The 20,007-nt window shown below is 43.5% G+C and overlaps 1 protein-coding gene across 10 annotated transcripts in view; it reads left to right on the top strand.

Annotated features, from left to right (window-relative positions):
• The first annotated feature begins 3,431 nt into the window (after nt 1-3,431).
• Nucleotides 3,432-20,007, top strand: part of LOC308648946 (saoe class I histocompatibility antigen, A alpha chain-like) — a 29,876-nt gene continuing 13,300 nt past the window's right edge. For 7 of the 10 annotated variants that reach the window (XR_014021943.1, XR_014021944.1, XM_081294167.1 and 4 more), the window contains exons 1-4: nt 3,432-3,587; nt 3,859-4,128; nt 4,374-4,637; nt 5,415-5,690. Coding sequence is in view for 8 of the 10 variants with exons in the window: in XM_081294167.1 (XP_081150293.1) it covers nt 3,524-3,587; nt 3,859-4,128; nt 4,374-4,637; nt 5,415-5,690 (874 nt within the window). In the remaining 2 variants the exon portion in view is untranslated. Of the gene's footprint in view, nt 3,588-3,858; nt 4,129-4,373; nt 4,638-5,414; nt 5,691-5,807; nt 5,922-6,320; nt 6,348-6,669; nt 6,976-6,995; nt 8,427-12,329; nt 12,372-16,875; nt 16,891-20,007 lie in introns of those variants that run through there. The other 3 variants (XM_081294171.1, XM_081294170.1, XM_081294165.1) reach the window with 3 other exon arrangements.

The raw sequence follows: 20,007 nt of genomic DNA, 5'->3' as shown, positions 1-20,007 counted from the left end.
GTTGTCTCCTATCACCACTCTGGCTGTCTCAACTATAATCAGTGAATCTTCTTTGTAAATATAATTCTTATAACTGTTTATCCACTAACTAGACAGGAATTGCCTAGGCCCTTTTTCTCTTTCCAATTCTCTGTATAATTCTTGGCCTTGTTGTTTGTGAAGGATATGGAAAATAACATCTCCCAAGAAAAGGAAAATGACAGCCCCCAGGGAGAAAAGGAGGACAGTATAATCCAGGAGGAGAGGAGGGGAAGGCAAACACCGGGCCCTGGTCTCTGGGCTTTCATCCTTTCCCAGTAACACTGAGTCTGAGAGGGGAAGGCAAACAAAAGGGCTCTGGATTTTTATCCCAGTAACAATGAGTTTCAAGCTATTACAACTGTTTTCCTGAGTTAGATTTTTAATCTGCAAAACTAGTTTTCTGACTGCCCGACCGGCATGTCCCAAGTCTCTGATGATTAAGTCCCACTAAACATTCTGCTGTGATTAACTCTCATTAAAAACTATAAAAAGCAGACCCCTCTTATAACCAGTCGCCATTTTCTCCCCTAAAAATTTGTCATGTGTCATTTCATGGATGCTTAATAAAGACAGCTTGCTGATCCAAGGTCTGCTCCCGTTTTCGGTCATTTTTGCTTACAGTTGGGCCCTTCCTGTTTCAGCTATTCACCTCCCGTTTATAGAACCGTCAACACCAGTATTGATCAGAGGGTCCAGAACATCCTCCTGCTAGTTCCATTAGAGCTGTTCAGTACCAATGTTTATATGAATTCTCAATGGAAGCTCTCTCTCAGCAGGAAGTAATTCAAAAGACATTGCCACTCCTTCTCCCTTCACCCCTTTCTTATGGAATAAAAAGAAAAAAGGCAGGAATGTTAAGTAGAACTTGACACAGGCAACACCATTTTGAAACATAGTCTCCATCTTAGAATGAGTCCTCTCACAGTCACTCTGACTCAGCCAGACCCTAAAACCCAGACAATACTCCATCATCTTACAAAAAAGGAAATTGTTTTCTGGGACTGGAATCCTAAAAACACCTGGTTTGACATGGAACCTAAAATAATAGAGGTGAGGACCATGAGAAACTTTCCCTGACAACCCCTTATCAATGGCTTAACTGCAAAACAATTCCCCCACTCCCTCATGCCCCTATATCTACCCCTGCTGTAAGTGGAAGATGGGTCTCAGTCTCCACTGAGCCCAGCTCTGCAGGTTTGTCATGAATAAACCTGTTACTGCCTCTCTTCTCTCTTTATTTACTTCATTTGCTTCTTTTCTTACACCCAGTACAAAAAAAAAAAAAAAAAAAAAAGGAAAAGGAAAAGACAAGGAACAAAGCATAGAGGTACATGCCTGTAATCCCAGCAGCTCAGGAAGCTGAGGCAGGAGGACTGTAAGTTCAAAGCCAGCCAGCCTCAGCAAAAGTGAGGTGCTAAGCAACTCAGTGAGACCTTGTCTCTAAAATAGGGCTAGGGATGTGGCTCAGTGGTTGAGTGCCCCTGAGTTCAATCCCCAGTATTTAAAAAAAAAAAGACAGGAAAATGAAGGGCAACTGAGAACCACAGGTGCCTTATCTGACAGAGAAGCACATGGAAAATGGGGGCTTGGTATGTTAAAACCTTCCCCAGCCATAATAACATCCCCTTAAGAAAAGTTATTGTTTAAGATCATGTTGTGCTGCCCCTGTTCAGCGTGGATGGCTGAACTAAGGTTGCTTGTGTGAATTTGGGGTGATGCAAAATAAAACACAGACATAAATTACCTTTACACAAGCTTCAGGATGGTTTTTTTCCAGCTCTCGGCCTCAAGCTCCCCAAAAGTGAGAGCAAGAGAAAGTCAGGAGAGGCTGATGAGAGAGAGGGAAGCCTATTCAGAAGTGAGCGTTTATTTGGTGGGGACACTATTCTTAGAAAGTTCTATTCATAAAAGGGCAGAAGGGGTAAGATTACAAGGGAGCAGGTGAGTGTAATTCAACCCCAGCAGATATGCCTACACCTGAAGTCAGGCCTTGCTATCTGAACTGAAACAATCCCCAAGTCACTATGAAATGTAGTGATTAGTCAGAGCTCCCTGCTTCAGGACTGGAAGTCATGTTCATTCAGAGCGGCTCCCCACAATGTTGCACCCTACCAGGTGGCCTGGATCCCCCATAAATTTCATGGAAATTTACCATAATCACCCAATCACCCTGGAAACCCAAACATCAATACCTTCACAAAGAAAGTTTGTGGAGGGGTATTTAAAGGATTATAATCTGATTAAGGAGGCAGAAAACTGAGGCAAAAACAGGGGGGCTCAATTTCCTTAAAGTCTCCAACTCTGTGAATATCACATCATGTCTTTAAGACAGACCTTGCAGTTTCTAGGCTGTTAGTCAAAAGTCAAAAGGTGGACCTGGACTGGACATTCTAGAAACTTCCCTGGGTCACCTAATAAAATTGGAGGGCAGGAAAGGTGTTATAGACCCTTTTATTTCAGAGAAGATCCATTCTCTCCCTTTTCCCCTTTCCTATCCCTTCTAATAAACTCATGCCTGTTATTCTGAGCAACTGTCTAAAATCTTTATGACATGATTGTAAGAATTTGCTTTGAAGGAAGATGGGGTTCATCTGTGGACTGCCTCAGCTTGGGGGAAGTTCAATGCCCCCTGTAACAGCACCACCACACCAGTCAAAAACAAGAACAACAACTCTCTCTCTCTCTCTCTCTCTCTCTCTCTCTCTCTCTCTATATATATATATATATATATATATATATATATATTTGTTTATATATAATTATATATATTTATATATGTTGTTTATGTATATACATACATATATGTATATATAAACAACTATATATAGTTGTTGTCGTGTATACTATATATATATATATATATATATATATGATTTCTGACTACTCAGGGGTTATCCAGACTGTGCTGCAGTTAATAAAAAAACAGGATCCTGGTGTCTATGGGAATCTATATGGTGCCAAGTTTAAGGAGAAATCTTCCCTCTGTCTCCATTTGTAGGCCAACTCATTGTTTGGCATCATTTTTCCTGTGGGTGAATTTTCTTCTAGAAAAATCCAGGAGTTCTGTTAGGGAGTAGGGGTATAGCTCAGAGAGAGGGAATCCAGGAAGAGAAAAGGGGTTTGAGTTCAGCTTGAGTGTCTGTCTCCTAAGGTTTTCTCAGACCCTGGATTCAGAGAGACATGTGACAGAGAGCTATTGTCAGGATAAAGTTCCAGATCTCAGTTCGTGGATTTCAAGGTCTCAGGCCCAAGCCTGGTGTTTGAAGGTCTATGGTGCTAAAGTCGAGTTTTGGGGATTCCTCTTTGTCCTGACGTTTCGCTCCTCCACTTCCCAGCCCGACTCGGGTGTTTCTGCCTGGATATTCGTGACGCGACAGCAGTTCTCAATCCCACTGGGTGTTGGGTTCCTAGGGAAGCCAGTCATCGTCGCCGCGGTTCCGGGTTATAAAGTCCTCAGAGACAGGCTGGGACTGGAGGTCTCCCCAAATCTGAGAATAGGATCATGGCGCGCCGAACCCTGTTCTTGGTGCTCTTGGGGGTCCTGGCCCTGACCGAGACCTGGGCAGGTGAGTGCGGATTCCGGAGGGACCGCCGGGAGGAAGCGCTGGACAGGGGGGGATCGCGACCCGCTGCCACCGATCTTTAATCCCCAACTCCTACCCTAACTACTCTTCCTTGGTAGTTCACAGCCCAGACCCCACTACTTCGTCTCCCTCCTGGTCACTCCCCTCTCGAGTTCTGCATCCCGCCGCGTCTGTTCGGTTTCACCAGCACCTGCCCCTCCTCCTTTCCTCCGGGTCTCATCCAACTGGGATCCTGGTCGCACCTACCCTTCAGGCTCCCACTCTTTGAGATATTTCGATATCGCCATGACCTGGCCGGGCCGCAGAGAGTACCAGTACATGACCGTCGGCTACGTGGACGACACGCAGTTCGTGCTCTTCGACAGCTACGCCGCCAATCCAAGGATGGAGCCGCGGGCGCAGTGGATGGATCAGGTGGGGCCTGAGTATTGGGAAGATCAGACACGGATCTGCAAAAACTCGGCACAGATCGACCTAGGAAACCTGCGCAACCTGCTCCGCTACCACAACCAGAGCGAGGGCGGTGAGTGACTCCGGGTCCGGGTAGGAAATCACTACCCCCACCACCCTCGACTGGCCCGAGTTGTCCCTGGTCCCCAAGTCCAAGGTTCATTCCCAGTCTTCGAGACTCACGAAGACCCTCCACCTGGGAAAAACCTGCTGGGGGCCGTTAACCCGGTTCCATTTTCAACCTTGGTAGAAATCCCCTTGGATTGGTGAGGGTGGGGGCTGGCTGGGGGCGGTGGCTGATCACGAGGACGGGGCCAGGATCTCATACGCTCCAGTGGACCCTGGGCTGTGAAGTGGGGCCAGATGGACGTCTCCTCCGCGGGTACCGTCAGGCAGCGTATGATGGCGTAGATTACCTCGCTTTCAACGAGGACCTGCACTCCTGGACCGCGGTGGATGCGGCGGCTCGGATCACACTGCACAAGTGGAACACGGAATTTTACAGGGCCTACCTGGAGGGCCCGTGCGTGGAGTGGCTCCACAGATACCTGGAGAAGGGGAAGGAGATGCTGCAGCGCTCAGGTATATGAGGTTCTTGGATATCTCTCCTCTGCCCTCCTACTGCTGCTGGCGTCTTTGAGGAGGGGAGGAAAACGGGATTCTGGTTAGAATTCTGCAGCTCTCTGGCATCTGGAGGGAAAGGGGGAGATCAAATTTTCAGATCCAACACCAGGGAGTGAGAGAGAAGGTCCCTGAAATAACCCATGAGCCCTTCCTTCCTTCCTTCCTTCCTTCCTTCCTTCCTTCCTTCCTTCCTTCCTGTACTGGGGATTGAACCCAAAGACTCACTGCCAGCTAGGCAAGGGCTTTACGACTGAGCCACCCACCCCACTTTTTTTTTTCTTTTTTCACATTTGAGAAAAAAATTGTTCAGGTTGCCCTTGAACTGAACTTGCAATCCTCCTACCTCAGCCTCTGAGTAATAGTTGTGCACCACAGATCTGCCAGCACTTCCCTTTGACTTTAGCAGCTGATTGGGAACTCATCTCTCCCACATCTTGTTCTTTGCCCCACGTTTAAAGCCTTTGCTTATCAGACTCCAGATATTTTGAGTTTCTTGGCCTCCAGTCAGAAACAGAAATCCCCTTTCTCCCCTTCAAAGACCTCGAGCCTCCTAACCTGGGCTGGCTTACTCTGATTCTAGACCTTTCCAAGAAATAAGTTATCCCAGATGCCTCTAGGTGTTTTGCAATCTCCTCCACCCTTAGTGTCCTGTCTGTTCTCTGATGGTCTCATGAGTGCTGCTTCAGTGTACCAGGAATAATGCAAGGTGGCTGAATTTTCCAACTTTTCCCCTAGACCCCCCAAAGACACGAGTGACCTACCACCCCAGCCCTGAAGGAGACATCACCTTGAGGTGCTGGGCTCTTGGCTTCTACCCTAAGGAGATCACTCTGATCTGGCAGCGGGATGGGGAGGACCAGACTCAGGACATGGAGCTTGTGGAGACCAGGCCTGCAGGGGATGGAACCTTCCAGAAGTGGGCAGCTGTGGTGGTGCCTGCTGGAGAGGAGCAGAGATACACATGCCATGTGCATCATGAGGGGCTGCCTGAGCCCCTCACCCTGAGATGGGGTAAGGAGGGGATGAAAGTACAGAGCCTGTTGGCAGGGAAAGCGGGAGCTCTTCTGGAGGGTCAGGGCTGAGAGCTGGGGGTCAGGGTCCCTCACCTACTTCCCCTTCTCTTCCCAGAGCCACCTTCTCAGTCCACCATCCCTGTCATGGGAATTGTTGTTGGCCTGGTTCTCCTTGTAGCTGTGGTCACTGGAGCTGTGGTGTCTGTTATGATGCAGAGGAGGAATGCAGGTAGGGAAATGGAGGGATCTGAGTGTTCTTGTTCCAGGCCCCTGGTAGAAGTGAACTCTGCCTCATTAATGGGAAGCACCATCCACAGGCACTTGCTGACCCTCTATTGCATAGCACAAGGAAAATTCAGGACAAATTTATTACCTTTATGGTGGTGATGACGAAGACCTGATTCCCAGAAGTCAGAGGTCACAGGGAAAGTCACTGCTGAGGACAGACCTCCAGGATGGCAGTTGATTAAGTTCCTGAATATCTCCTTTCCTTTTCTTTCCCTGAGTCTGTGGTCGCAATCTAGAAACTTCCCTGAGGTCTAAGACTAGGGCGTTCCTCTGGGTCCTCATGGCCCTGCCTTCTCCTTGGCTCCTCACAGGTTGTTGTTTTTATTTTTTTCTCTCACAGATAGAAGAGGAGTTATCTAGGCTCCAAGTAAGTATTGGGGGAGAATGTTGTCTCTGGAAGCTTTGGGATAGTGTGTATAGGAGCCCATGGGGGAACTCACCCTTCTGGGCTCTGAGTATATCATGTTTTTCTGCCCTAAGTAATGACAGTGTCCAGTGCTCTGATGTTTCTCTAGGCCTGTAAAGGTGAGACCTAGAGGGCCTTAATAAGTAGGAGAGGGGTTGGGGCACAGGAGATTGGACTAGGTTACAGGTACTCTCTGGATCTTTTGAGTGAGCTATATGTTGTTCAGAACATTACCACTGGTAGGAACTGCCCTGAATTTGTTCATGGTGCTTTTGTTCTGAAGCATGAAACAACGGCCTTGTGTGGGATGGAGCAACACAAGATTTGTTCAAGTCTCCCCTTTGTGATTCCAAGAACACAGGGATTCTCTTCTCTTTCTGCAACTGGTTTCTGTTTTTTTTTTTTTTTTTTTGGACTGGAAATTGAACCCAGGGGCACTTTACCACTGAGTTACATCCCCAGTCCTTTTTATATTTTACTTTGGAGTCTCACCAAGTTGTTTAGGGCCTTGCTAAGTTACTGAGGCTGGCCTTGAATTTGCAATCCTCCAGCCTCAGCCTCCTAAGTAGCTGAGATTACAGCTGTGCACTATCACATCCACCTCTGCAGATGACTTCTGAATGTGTCTATGTTTCTATGAGCATAATGAGAAGAGGTGAAGCGACCAGACCAACCCTGCTCTCCAGGACTCTTGTCCCCACATTGTCTCTTCCCCAGTCACCTTTCCTGTACCAGCAGAGGTACAGCTGGGATGACTCCATCCTAGGTTCAACATCAAGGTGCACTGAACTACAACTTCCTTCCTGAAAATAATAATCTGAACATAAAATTTTTTTTCAAAATCTCGACCCAAACAATTGAGTGGTTAATTAACAGAGAAGATTCCTAAAATTTGAGGGAGGAAATAAATGGGAGCACTGAGAACCGATGGGGACAGGAGAGGGCTGTGAGGAAGCCATTGTGGATGGGGCTATGGCTCGTTGGTGCTCAGTCCATGCTGGGCTTTGACATGGTTACTCCTCAGCTGGGTTGTCTTCCTTACTCCCTTGTCTATGTTCCTCCAATAGAACCTTGTCCCACCAGGACCTGTGATCATGGGGACTGATATTACCAGAGCTTTGTCTTGTCTCCTAGACCGGTCTCCTGTCCTGTGACCAGGTCCATCTAGGTCCAGATCTGGGTGTGACCTTCATCCTACATCTTTTGTGTTTATTCTCTGTCTTCCTTTCTAAAGAGGATTATTCCTGTTATTTTTCTTGCCAGTGAGTTCTGGTCTCATTCTCCTCTGTGGCACCTGATGTGGCAACAGCAAGAGGTGTTTTTCCTGTCATTGTCTTCACAAGGCCCGTGCACACAGTATCTGTGGTATCAAGAGATGGATTTTCAGACTCATAAGCTCCTGTCCTCCTTCCATGGCCTTTTCCTGGATTGTCCTTCTTTATCCAATATTTTTTTTCATATTTATTTTTTAGTTGTAGGTGGACACAATACCTTTATTTTATTTTTATGTGGTGCTGGGGATCAAACCCAGTGTTTCACGCATGCTAGGGGAGAGCTCTACATCTGAGCCACAACCCAGCCCATTTATCCAATCTTTTAAAGTCTGATTTCTAATTCTAGGATTAGCTGAGAGGAGGGATCTCATAGTTCCCATTTTAGACAAATTCCTGCTGATAGTCATTTTCTGCTCTGCTTGTCTACCTCTCTCCCTGTCATTAGCTCTAGTAATTCTAGCACTGGCTCCAATTTAAATTCAAGTATTTATAATTCAGAGCCTAATTTAATTTTTTTTGGTACCAGGGATTTGAACCCAGGGGTACTTAACCACTAAGCCACATCCCCAGATCATTTTTTATATTTAAATTAGAGACAGGGTCTTGCTGAGTTGCTTAGGGCCTCCCTAAGTTGCTGAGGTTGGCTTCGAACTCATGTTCCTCCTGCTTCAGCCTCCCAAGCTGCTAGGATAATAGGTGTGCGCCACCATGCCCAGCCTTAATTTATATTTATTTGTAAAATAGGACCTATGAGCCAAGAATTGTCATTTCTTTTTTTTTTTTAAATTATTTTTTTTATTGGTTGTTCACAACATTACAAAGCTCTTGACATATCATATTTCATACATTAGATTGAAGTGGGTTATGAACTCCCAATTAAGAATTGTCATTTCTGAAGGGAGAAATGTACTTGTATGCTGTGAAGTGCAGGAGGCCTTGTGTGTGTGAGAGAGAGAGAGAGACAATAGCACTGTAACAAAAGACCAGACAGCCCTGACCTCAGTGTTAGAGGACCTTGTGCTGCAGTAGCCACTGAGCAGCACTTGACCTGAGGCTCCATTAAAAAACATAGTGTGTTAGAAGACAGAGGTGCTTTAAAGTGATCATTCATTCAGCTGATATTTGTTGTGTACTGGATATGTGGCACACTATTTTTTTTTTTTTTTTTGCATGTGGGAACCTTATTGAAGGAGAAATAGAAAAGTTGCCTACCTTGTACAGCATGTGTCATAATGGGAAGAGGCAAAGGATACACTCTAGGCAGACTAAGGAAAATGTTGATGTTAGAAGGTAGAAAGTATTATGGGAAAGGTGATCCCAGTGTGTGGGGACAAGGAAGATGACTGTTTTACTAAGATGGTCAGCATGGAAATCACTGGGAAGGAGATCTTTGAAGCTTTGAAGAACATGAGGAATCATTCCTTGAGGGTGTCCAGAACAATTTCGTTCCAGGCAGGAGAAACTTTAGGGCAAGTGCACTGGGGCAGGAGTGTATCTACATGTTCTGGGAAGAATAAGGAAGTGGGGTGTCTGAAGCAGTCACTGAGATTTGGATGGTGGTTTAACCAGATCATGAGTCCTGGAGGATGCTGGAAGATTTTGTACTTTTTCTCTGAGTAATAGGGAGTTGGAAGTCAGTTTGAGCAGAAGAGGACCACCATGTGATTTGTTTTGTAACAGAAATGTGTTGTAATAGGAACTGTGGTTTCTCTGCTGAGAAGAGAATCTTGAGGTTGCATAACTAGGTTGCAGCAAAACTGCAGGGGCCTACTAGTGTTCTGTTCCTGGATGCAGACGTGGGTCCCCTCAGCAGAGATGTGAGCAGTGAAAATGGTGGGAGTCATCAGATCCTGGATCTATTTTGAAGATGGACTTTACAGCATTTCCTAATGGACCGAATCTGGAATGTGAGAAAGGAGTCAAGGAGGACACCAGTGGTTTTGGACTGTGGAATAAGATAGGTGGAGTTGCTGGAAGACTATGGAAGGGGCATACTTGAGGATAACTGAAGATGGAGTCGTGGGTGCCTTGGGTGGAACAGGAGGGGTCAGAGTATTGGGAAGAGCAGATGAGGTACGCCAGGGGTCACAAACAAATTTACCAATTGAATTTTTGGACCCTACTTGGCTACTATAATCAGAGCGAGGGCGGTGAAATGAACCCAGATCCGCGTTGGAGGTCACAGCCCTTTCACATCCCTCATGGGTATCCCGGGTCCCCAGGTCCAAGATGCAAGAATCCATGCACCAGCAGCAGGTGGTGTTCTTCCACTTGGAGTTTCCTTATTTGTGGATGGAATGAGGGAGGACTATCTTCATTTCTGGCATTTCTATCTGGAGTTTACTTTGCCTCAAAGGCTGAAGCAATGAAAAATAACTATGTGAATGGGAAACCTTTCCTTGAGAAAAGCTTTAATAAAAATCTGGAGCTTGAAGATGCTGTTGAGGCCTCTGAACCCCAAAGGAAAGCTTTGAACTTCTATAACATCTTCTATAACAGAAGATGTTATAGAAGTTGAGATCTACAATGAAACTGGATTTAGGGGGCTTATTCCAGCTGAAGTTAAGTATTACTTAGAAGCCATTGCATAATAATAAAGTGACTGAAGAATCCAGAACTTCAGATAATCTATCTACTTACCATGTTTAAGCTATGTTTTGTTTTTCAGACTTTTGTATACTTATTTCTGCGTTGTTTCATGAAGTTACACTTTCATGATAACACTTATAAATCATAATGAATTATTAAGTCCAAAATAAATAAAATAACTTGCTCTATATCTATTTTTTTTTGTAAGCTCATAGCTAGCTACAAAGCAAAAACCTATGGTATGTGCAATAAAAAAAAAACCAAATAATCCCCCCCAAAACAAAAACAACAACAAGATACTCTCTAAATAAATAAGGACACTGAAGTAACTGCTTTCATGCCTTACAATGCTATGAATTAGTTAGTTCAGTTTTTGGAATTTATGCATATGTAATCATATAGCATCTGCTTTTTTGTGTCTAGGTGGTATTGATGAAATGTATATATGTATGTATTTTTAGTGAGATCATCTGTATTTTGTGTATTGCAATAGTTTGTTCATTTTCATTCTGTAAATATTCTTTCTCTATTTTTAAATCTCTCCACTAGTGCAGTCTGCCAAAAGCCCTACTGTACTTCTTGGACTCCTAGTTACCACTCTGACTTTGACAAATACTTTGAAGCAGAGTGTTACCAAATACTGACATCACATACCTAGCATTTCCCTCTCTGAACTCTGGTCTCATGGAGTCTTCAGTGCCTTTGTGACTCTGCAGTGTCTTAATGTGGATGTTCTTACCTACTGACCACTTTCACCATTGTTCCTGAAGGAGGGTCAGTCTGAAACAGGCTGGTCTGCCATCATTGAAAGTGGAAACTTGTGTGTTTTTTTAAAGATACAGTAAGAATTTCTAAATCTTTATGCTATAATTAGTTTACTCATGATGAAAACTGCATATGAATCAATTTACAAATTCCTTTTAGTAAGAAAGGAAGAATCCATCGGCAGACTAACTGACCAAAAATGCCACTGTTTTTTTCTTTCTCACAACTGAATAAGGCCAGTGAATTTGTTTAAATAATGGCTTAGAGCAATCACAAGTTAGGAATGATTTCTCTGTCTTGATGTTCATGACTTAAAAACAATAACACACACACACACACACACACTCTCACACTTCGCAATTAAATATGTACATTTGGAGTTTTCTCAATTTTAAGGAGGGATGCTGTGTGGCCTTGAGGAAGTCTTGGTTTTTATGTTAGATTTGCAAAAATACCTGACAAGAACAACTACTACTACACATTATGTAGCTCTCTTTCACCTCTCCATTCTGTTCCATACCCTTTTGCCAGTACCATATTCTCTTTGATTAATGTATCTTTATAAAAAATCTTAAAATAGTATTACATAATCTTCAGTGGTATGTTTTCATTATAATTCAGTTCAAAATATTTTCTAATTTCTCTTAAGTTTTCTTCTTTGATCCAGGTTATTTTGAAAGGTGCTTTTGAATTTTCAAATATTTATTTTCTCCCCCTAGATAAGGTGCTTTTGAATTTTCAAATATTTATTTTCTCCCCCTAGATAAGTTGCTTTTGATTTCCAATAAAATCTGTTTTGTCTGTCCCCAAATATACTATGTATAACTTCAGACTTTTGAAATTTATTGTTGACTCATTTTAGTGAATATACTTAGGCACTTTAAAAATTAGTATAGTTCCCAAAAGAAGACATACATATGGCAAAATAGGTATTTCAAAATAGGTATTTAAGACTTTTGAAATTTATTGTTTTCTTCCCCAATAGATTTAACAATATAATTTATTTTACATAGGTTTAGATATTAGGTGTCCACCAAAAGCTCATGTGTGAGTCAATGCAAGAAAGTTTAGAGGTAAAATGATTGGGTTATGAGACTCTTAACCTAATGCAGGCATTCATTCCCTGATAGGGATTAGTTGGATGGTAAGTAACCATAGGGAGATAGGGTGTGGCTGGAGGAGGTGGGCCCCTGAGAGTGTGTCTTTGGGGTTTATATTTTTCCTCTGATGAGGGGAACTCTTTCTCTCTGCTTTTTGGTTCCATGTCCTCCTCCACACTCATTTGCCATGATATTCTGCCTTATCTTGGGTTCAGGGCAGTGGAGCTGCCTGTCTATGGACTGTGACCTCTAAAACTGTAAGTGCCAAATAAACTTTTCCTTCTCTAAAATTGTTCTTGTCAGGTCTCTTGGTCATAACAGTGAAAAAATACTTTTTCTTGGTATTGGGGATTAAACCAGGGACCTTTACCCTGAGCTACAACCCCAGTCTTTTTTATCTTTTATTTTGAGGCAGGATCTCACTAAGTTGCTGAGGCTGGCCTCAAACTTGTGATCCTCCTGCCTCAGTATCACCATGCTTGGCTTTATTGTATATTTTTTAAACCAGAAGAAAGATTTTGAATATTTTCACTATAAAAGAAATGAGTGCTGGGATTTAGTTCACTGGTAGAGTGTATGAGACACTGAGGGGGAAAAAAAAAAGAAAATTCCCTGAGTGTCTTTTTAAGCTAGACAAGATGGCACATGTCATTCAGGAGATTGAGGTAGGAGAATCATGAGTTTGAGGCCAGCCTCTGGAATTTAATGAGATCTTGTCTCAGGTGGAAAAAAAAAGGCTGGGGCTGGGAATGTACTTCAGTGGTAAAGTGCCCCTGGGTTCAGTCCTCAGTACCATCAAAAAAGAAAAAAAAAATTGATGAGATGTTTAACCTGATATAAACATCACATAATGTATATGTATATACATATTATGCATAGAAACATCATATGGTACCCCATAAATATGTCTAATTTTTATGTTTTTATGTATCTGTTAAAAAGAAAAATAAAGTGACATATAGGTGTGGTGTTCTGTAGTGGTCAATTAGGGCAAAATGGTTAATATTGTTCATTTGCATTTTAAAGAAACTAAGATAAAAAGAGTATTTTTTTCCCCAATAGACTTAACATTTCTCATGTTATTTTTCCTATCTGTTGGTTCAGGTCTCCATCTGGTATGATTTCTTTCAACCTGAGATATTTCTTTAGTACTTTCTTTGTAGTGTAGTTCTATCTACAATACTGAGCAAGTGTTTCTGCTTCTTGCACTAAAGGTGGGCTCTGTCCACCCGGCAGCCTCTGTCAGCAGCTTTCTCCAGAAAAAGCCTGAAGTTTTAGAGATAAGCCAAGAGCAGGTAGTGTTTCTGACAAAGAGAATGGAAAACCCACATCTGGGAGGGAAGTGACTAAACTGGAGGCCGGGTCATCACAGGTTCTCTGGGGATGAAGTGTCAACAAAACGATGATGACAAATGAAGGAAAGTGGAAAGGTGAACATGTGACCAGACTTCTGCTAGTGTCCTGTTTCCTGTTGCTCTGACTGCTCGGGGGAAATTATCTGAAGGAAATACACCCTATTGTGTCGTCATGTTGGTCTTTCCTGTTATTCAAGCAAATAGCCTGCAGATGGCGCACTGGCCATTCGATTTTCTGGCCCCCATTTTCCTCCCCTTCTTCAAAGGGGAAGTCAGAATCACTGGAGGAAGAGGGAGGATTTGGAGGTACAAATGATCACCATTGACTGTTTTTTCACCTGAGCTGGGGTTTCTTTGCAAGAGTGAGAGCACAATTTAGAATGGACAAAATTGCCCTGAAAACAGCCAGAAGAATGTGAAATAGATCTCCTTCCATAGGGACTTCTCAGCCTGAGCTGGGGCTGTTAGGAGAGTCTGAGAGGTGCTGAACAGTCAACAAAAAACATACACCAGAGCTTGCACTCTCTCTTTAAAGAAGCGCAGCACTGGCATCCTCAAAAATAATTATCAACAGATGAAATAACATCCTGTTTGGGATTTTTTTTTTTTTTTCAAAAAGACCCAGTGTGGTTCTGGGTAGGGAAGGAGGTGCATCAAGACTGGAGAGCTTGGCTGGGGATGTGGCTCAAGCGGTAGCGCGCTCGCCTGGCATGCGTGCGGCCCGGGTTCGATCCTCAGTACCACATACCAACAAAGATGTTGTGTCTGCCGAGAACTAAAAAATAAATATTAAAAATTCTCTCTCTCCTCTCTCAATCTCTCTTTAAAAAAAAAAAAGACTGGAGAGCTTCACGGCTATGGCTGAGTGCAGGGAACAGGACTTCCCTGTACTCTTCTCTCCATTTGTGTGTGTGCTTAACGTGTCCTTAGTAGATTTCAAAATAAGGATCTAGATATCTGTGTTTACTTAAAGGAACTGAATTTTATGACCATCTGTCCATCCATGCCATCCTGTCACCACACAGTGCTAGTGTCTAGCTCTGCTGGGCATTTCTCAGCCTCTGATGTCCAATGTCTTCTGCCCTCAGCATCCCTGGGAAGAGGAGAGTTGCTTAAGGAATTCAGATAAAAAGGCACTGACTCTGGGAAAGCAGAAGCATTTTAATTGCATGTGTTTGCAACCAGCAAACCATCTGTTGAGTTGCATTTCTGTGTGTGGGCCTTGCTCTGTTAAAGTCATGGGGCTTCTAAGGGACATGGCAGACAAAGTGAGAAGCTTTCTCTTACCCTGTCAGGTTCAGATGGCCAGATGCAGGTGCACCTCTGCTTGGTGAGTACTGGTCTTTGCTTCCTTGGGTTTGGGCTGTCTTGTTGGAGGTCTCTGTGAGATCAGTAGTTTTGATGCTGTGCATCCGTGAGAGTTTCAGAAGCTCTAATAAAACCCCTCTTGCATTCTAGAAATTAAAAAAAAAAAGGATCCAGGTAACTAGGACAGGTGGAGGCATCATGTTTCTCACATTTGTGAAAGCATCAGAGATACTAGCTTTAATTTCAAATCAAAGCTTCAATAAAAATACATTTGAAATGAAATTACAGGGACAAGATGCCTTTAGATATCTCCAAACTCCTCATTTTCCTCCTCAAAACTTGGTTTGGTCACTCCAGGAGTATGTGTGTATGTGTGTGTGTGTGTGTGTGTGTGTGTGTAGGGATTTTAAGCACTCCATTGAGATCAGTTGCAGGAAAGAGGACTAGCATTAGCTGAAGGGTCAGCAGAGACATCTGGAAGGTCCCTGTTGCCAGGACATTTTTTCCATTCTCTGAAAGTATGACAAGATTCAAGATCCTTGATTTTCAGGGGTCCTATTTACCCCTTTTCCCAAGCTGAGGCACGGTGGTGTGGGATGTAGATCAGTGAGTTTTGATTGGAGCAGGTATTGTGCGAAGTTGGTGGCCTCAGATTGTGGAAGTCATCCACATCCATGGAAGGGAGCAGAGCCTCTAAATAGAATGTACCCATTGCCTGAGACACGAGAAACTGGAGACCAGGAATTGAAGGATTCACAGATACCAGCCCCCACCAGTAGTCATGGCTCCTCTGCCTCTTGCTTCAACTGTGTGAACTCTCTGGAAGCTTTTAGATTGTGTTGAGGCCTGAAGTGAGATGACCCTGAGGCTGAGGAGGATGAAGCTCAGGGCCCTCCACTTGCTCAGGAGCTCTCACTTGCTTAGGGCCTTCTTAACCATCTTTTGCTTTTGTGTGTAATACTATATTTATATTTTTGGATTCTTTTCTTTCTTAAAGAAGATTTCCAAGTTATATAAGCATCAGTCTGCAAAAACTTTGGGTCTCAGGTGGGTGTGGTGTCACATGCCCATAGTTCCATTGCCTCAGGAGGCAGAGGCAGGATGATAGCAAATTCTGGGCCAGCCTACGCAACTTAGTGAGAACTTGTCTTAAAATAAAAATAAAAAGGTGGGATGTAGCTCAGTAGAAGAGTGCTCCTGAATTCAATCCCCAGTACTGTAAAATAAATAATAAAAAACCTTGAATCCCCCTAATTACATATAGATCTCTGACCCTCATCTGTAAATTTCACAAGTGAAAAGTAAATGGCTTCTTCTCCTCTTCCCCCAGTTATCCCATTGCCATTTCCTAAGGAACTGCTTTTTATCATTTTTTTATGGATCTTTCCAGAGATTGAGCATGGATTTAAACCCCCATTCTGTTCTCTAATTGATAAAGATTATTTCCATCAGGATTTGTGAATTTCTGATGAATTTGATGAAATGTGAGTTGGTGCTACTCATTGCCCTTTCAAACAAGGAGTTGTTCTTGTGGGAGCCCAGGCAGTGACTTAGTATGAGGGTGACCCACACCTCTGACCATGTCAGCAATTATATTTCTCAGGGAACACTTAAGATAAGTTCTGCCCTGAGGTTTTCACTAGATTTGATATTAAACTTTGTTTTTGGAGTAGATCCACTTTCTAGGTCCCATGCGCTGCTTTCACTCAACCCTGGATAATGCCTCAGTTACCAGCAGAGACCAGGGATCCTGTCTGGATCCTGGCTGGTGGGATTTGGCCACCAGCTCCAATTAAGAACTAGGCAAGTGATGGAAAAAGAAAAATGAATTTTATGCAATTCACTCAAACTGGGAGGAAGCAGCTCCTTCCTGGCTACTAGTAGCATCTTCATTCTAGACAATGGAAATGGGATGGAAATGAGACTTGGCACCTGACCTAGAGTCTATGCCCAGTGGACTTGAGAAGGAAGGACAAGACGGAAACATCTTATGGGAGTGTTTATTTTCTTATTTGGACAAAGGACTTGAATGGCTTATATCATAATGCACAATTATAGTGGGGAAATTAGAAATAAACAATAAAAATCCACATTACAGGGCAGAGATCTCGATACTCTGAGGATGTGAGACAGTCAAGCATGATGTTCAGCATCAGCTATGGTTCTCAGGTTTCTGGCACCTGAAGGGTAAGAGAAACAAATGGGGAGTGCAGCAAATCTCCTGAAAAGAAAAAAATTATGACATATTAAAAGAAGAACTAACTATGTAGATTTGTAAATAAAATGATATTGTGTAAAAAAAACTGAAAATCATTCACAATTATTAGGCAGAAAAAGTGTAAAGTCTTTAAAAAATATTTACTTGAAATACCTTCCAGAGAGAGATTGAGATTAAACAATAAATACTTAACTTGGTGAAGCCCTATTTGTGGAGATCTAAGGAAATGTGGCCTAGGAAATGTCCTTTCCACTATCTGAATGAATTCACAGGAATGGTGAGTCTGCAGTGGAGTGTGCTGGTGTATGGACAGTTTTCACTGAGAGCGTCACTCCTGCATCTCAGGATCCCAGGTAAAGTGAGAGCTGCAGAGCTGCCAGTCACTGGGAATCACTCTATGCCTCCTTCAGATTCTCACTCAGAATAACCTTGCACCTACAACCCCTGGGAAGAGGAACCAGGGAGCCGGGAAGTTCCATTGAGGCTAAACCAACATCTTTGCACTGGATCAAGGTTCAAGCACAGGTCTGGATCTTAGACTCCCCCTTGTCTGAAGCACATGGCCCATGAGGAATACTTTGGTCTCAAAATCCCCAATAAGGGATTTTTCCCCCCAGTGAGTTGCTTTCCGTGGAAATAGTCTGAGCAATGCACCTCTCTCATGACCTTGGCACTGCTGACCGTCCTGCCTGGAGGGCTTCTCCCAGGGCTCCCAAGGCATCCTCCCTCACTTCTCTCCTGACTCTGGTCTCAGTGTTGCCTGACTTCTAGAAAATTCCAATTCTCATACTTATTACCTTCTACATACCTTTTCTGCCTTGATTTTTCTCCACAGCATAAATCATGACCTGATAAACCACACCACTGTCATTTAATTTATTCTCTGTCTCCTAATCTCCTAAAACTATAATGAACACCCCATGAAGTATGGATTTTTGTTATTTTTAAGCTATTTTCCCAGAACAATTACAATATTGCCTGCCAGATTGTGTGTGTGTGTGTGTGTGTGTGTATTTGTTGAATGAAAGAAGCTGAATATATTTTATTTTTAATATGATGATCACATCAAAAGTACTCATCAAGATAAATAACTATAGGGTAAAAGGTAGATCCTTTTAGTAGAAGCAATTTGTTTTAAAATTTTTGTGTTCATTTTTTGTTTTGTTTTATTATTATTGTTTTTTTCTGAGGATAATAATATAAAACTGTATTTACTCACCCACTTGACTCAGTTTTCAGCTCATACTTCATTAGATTAGATCTACTTCTGAGAATCCTTTATTTTTTTGGTGTTCAAGCACCTTGAATTCTCTATATGCACTTTATCCCTTGAGTTTAGACCCAATCTTGCCAATACCCTTCATGGTTAAGGATAAGGTCAGAGAAATGAAAGTATGAAATGAATTCATGTTCCAGTTTAGATATGAGGTGTCCCCAAAAAGCTCATGTGTGAGACAATGCAGGAAAGTTTAGAGATCTAATGTTTGGGTTATGACAACCCTAACCCTATTAGTGCATTAATATACAGACATGATTAACTGGGTGGCGGGGGTTGGGGGGCAGTAACTGCAGGCAGGGACAGTGTGGCTGGAGGAGGTAGGTCACTGGGGGCATGCCTTTGGGGTTTATATTTTGTCCCTGGTGAGCAGAACTCTGTTTTCTGTTGCCATATCCTGAGCTGCTTTCCTCTGCCATGATGTTCTGCTCACCTTGGACCCAGAGCAATGAAGTTGGCTATCTATGAATTGAGACTTCTGAAACTGTGAGCTCCAGATAAACTTTTCCTCTTGTGATTGTTATTGTCAATTCTTTTGGTCATGGTGATGGAAAAACTGACTAAAACAATGAGAATTCCTTAAAGCTAATGTCCCCAGACTCCTGCTAAGATCTCAGGATGGACGAATCACTGGATTGATTCATGCGGCCGTCCAAGTCCCAGCAGGAACAGACAGAACAAATGACAGGAACTTGGCTTCTAAGTTCCCATCCAGTTGACTAAGGGCAATAATACTTTTGTGGATCTACACTGGACCTGGGATTCAGATGTTATGGGTTGGAGACCTTTCCTGCCTTGTGCTCATTCAGTGAACAGGAAATATGAATACCACTGTGGTTTTAGGAAACACGTTGCACCTGGCACTATGGGGATAGGAGGACCCCAGTGTGCAGAGCTCTGTCCTGGTGCTGGGATCCCAAAGTATCCTTTGTAGGAGGGAAAAAGCGGAACTGGATTTCTGTGTTCAGCGTTGTGGCCACACGGGGGCGCTGTCACATTACTCTGAAATTTTGCCTGAGCAGCCCAGGAGAGAGCTGGGCTGTGAGTGGGTTGGAGGTTCCACCCTGGGGTTGGGTGTCAATGGGGATGAAGAAGCTTCTGAGGAGTCCCGGACTCCTTGAGGTCCAGGTCAGGATGTGGCAGAGACTGAAGAAGAAAGCTCAGGAGACCTTACGCTCTCCCAAAGGCTTCTATCTTCTCTCTGCTACCCACCTTTTTAGCTTCCTGGCAACACCCCATTACATATGACAAGGAGAAACATTTTCCTCTACTCCCTATTTCTGTTTTTTGAAGCTCAGTTTTAAGAATTTTCCTATTCACTAGGTTTTAAAATAAGATCACATCTTATTTGGGAACATTGTCTTAATATCCACCTAATATCCTAGAATGTGGACATGCACATTGGGACTATCAGGACAAAGGGCATAGCCTCTCTCCTCCTTGGGCCTCTGGTACCCACAGCAGGGCAGAAGAAAGTCCTGTTCTGGAGTCAGACATGTTCCCAGGAGTCTCACCTCCAGCAGCAGGTGCCACAGGACCTGAGCCCTGGGGTGGGTGCCCTCTCTTCTTACAGGACAGGAGTAAATTATACATCCTTTCAGGATGTCCCTTCATCTTGTATCTAACAGAAGCCAGGGTCTCCCTGACGACCCAGCCCCTCTCAAGATCTCTCCACATGGTGCTTCCCCGGGGACACTGCACTCCTGGGTTAGGAGGTGAGGTGGAGACCTTATTCC

Source organism: Spermophilus citellus (genome assembly GCF_964194105.1).
Source record: "Spermophilus citellus genome assembly, chromosome: 5".
NCBI lineage: Eukaryota > Metazoa > Chordata > Mammalia > Rodentia > Sciuridae > Spermophilus > Spermophilus citellus.
The sequence above is the reverse complement of the archived record's forward strand: the minus strand, read 5'-3'. Positions and strand labels throughout refer to the sequence as shown.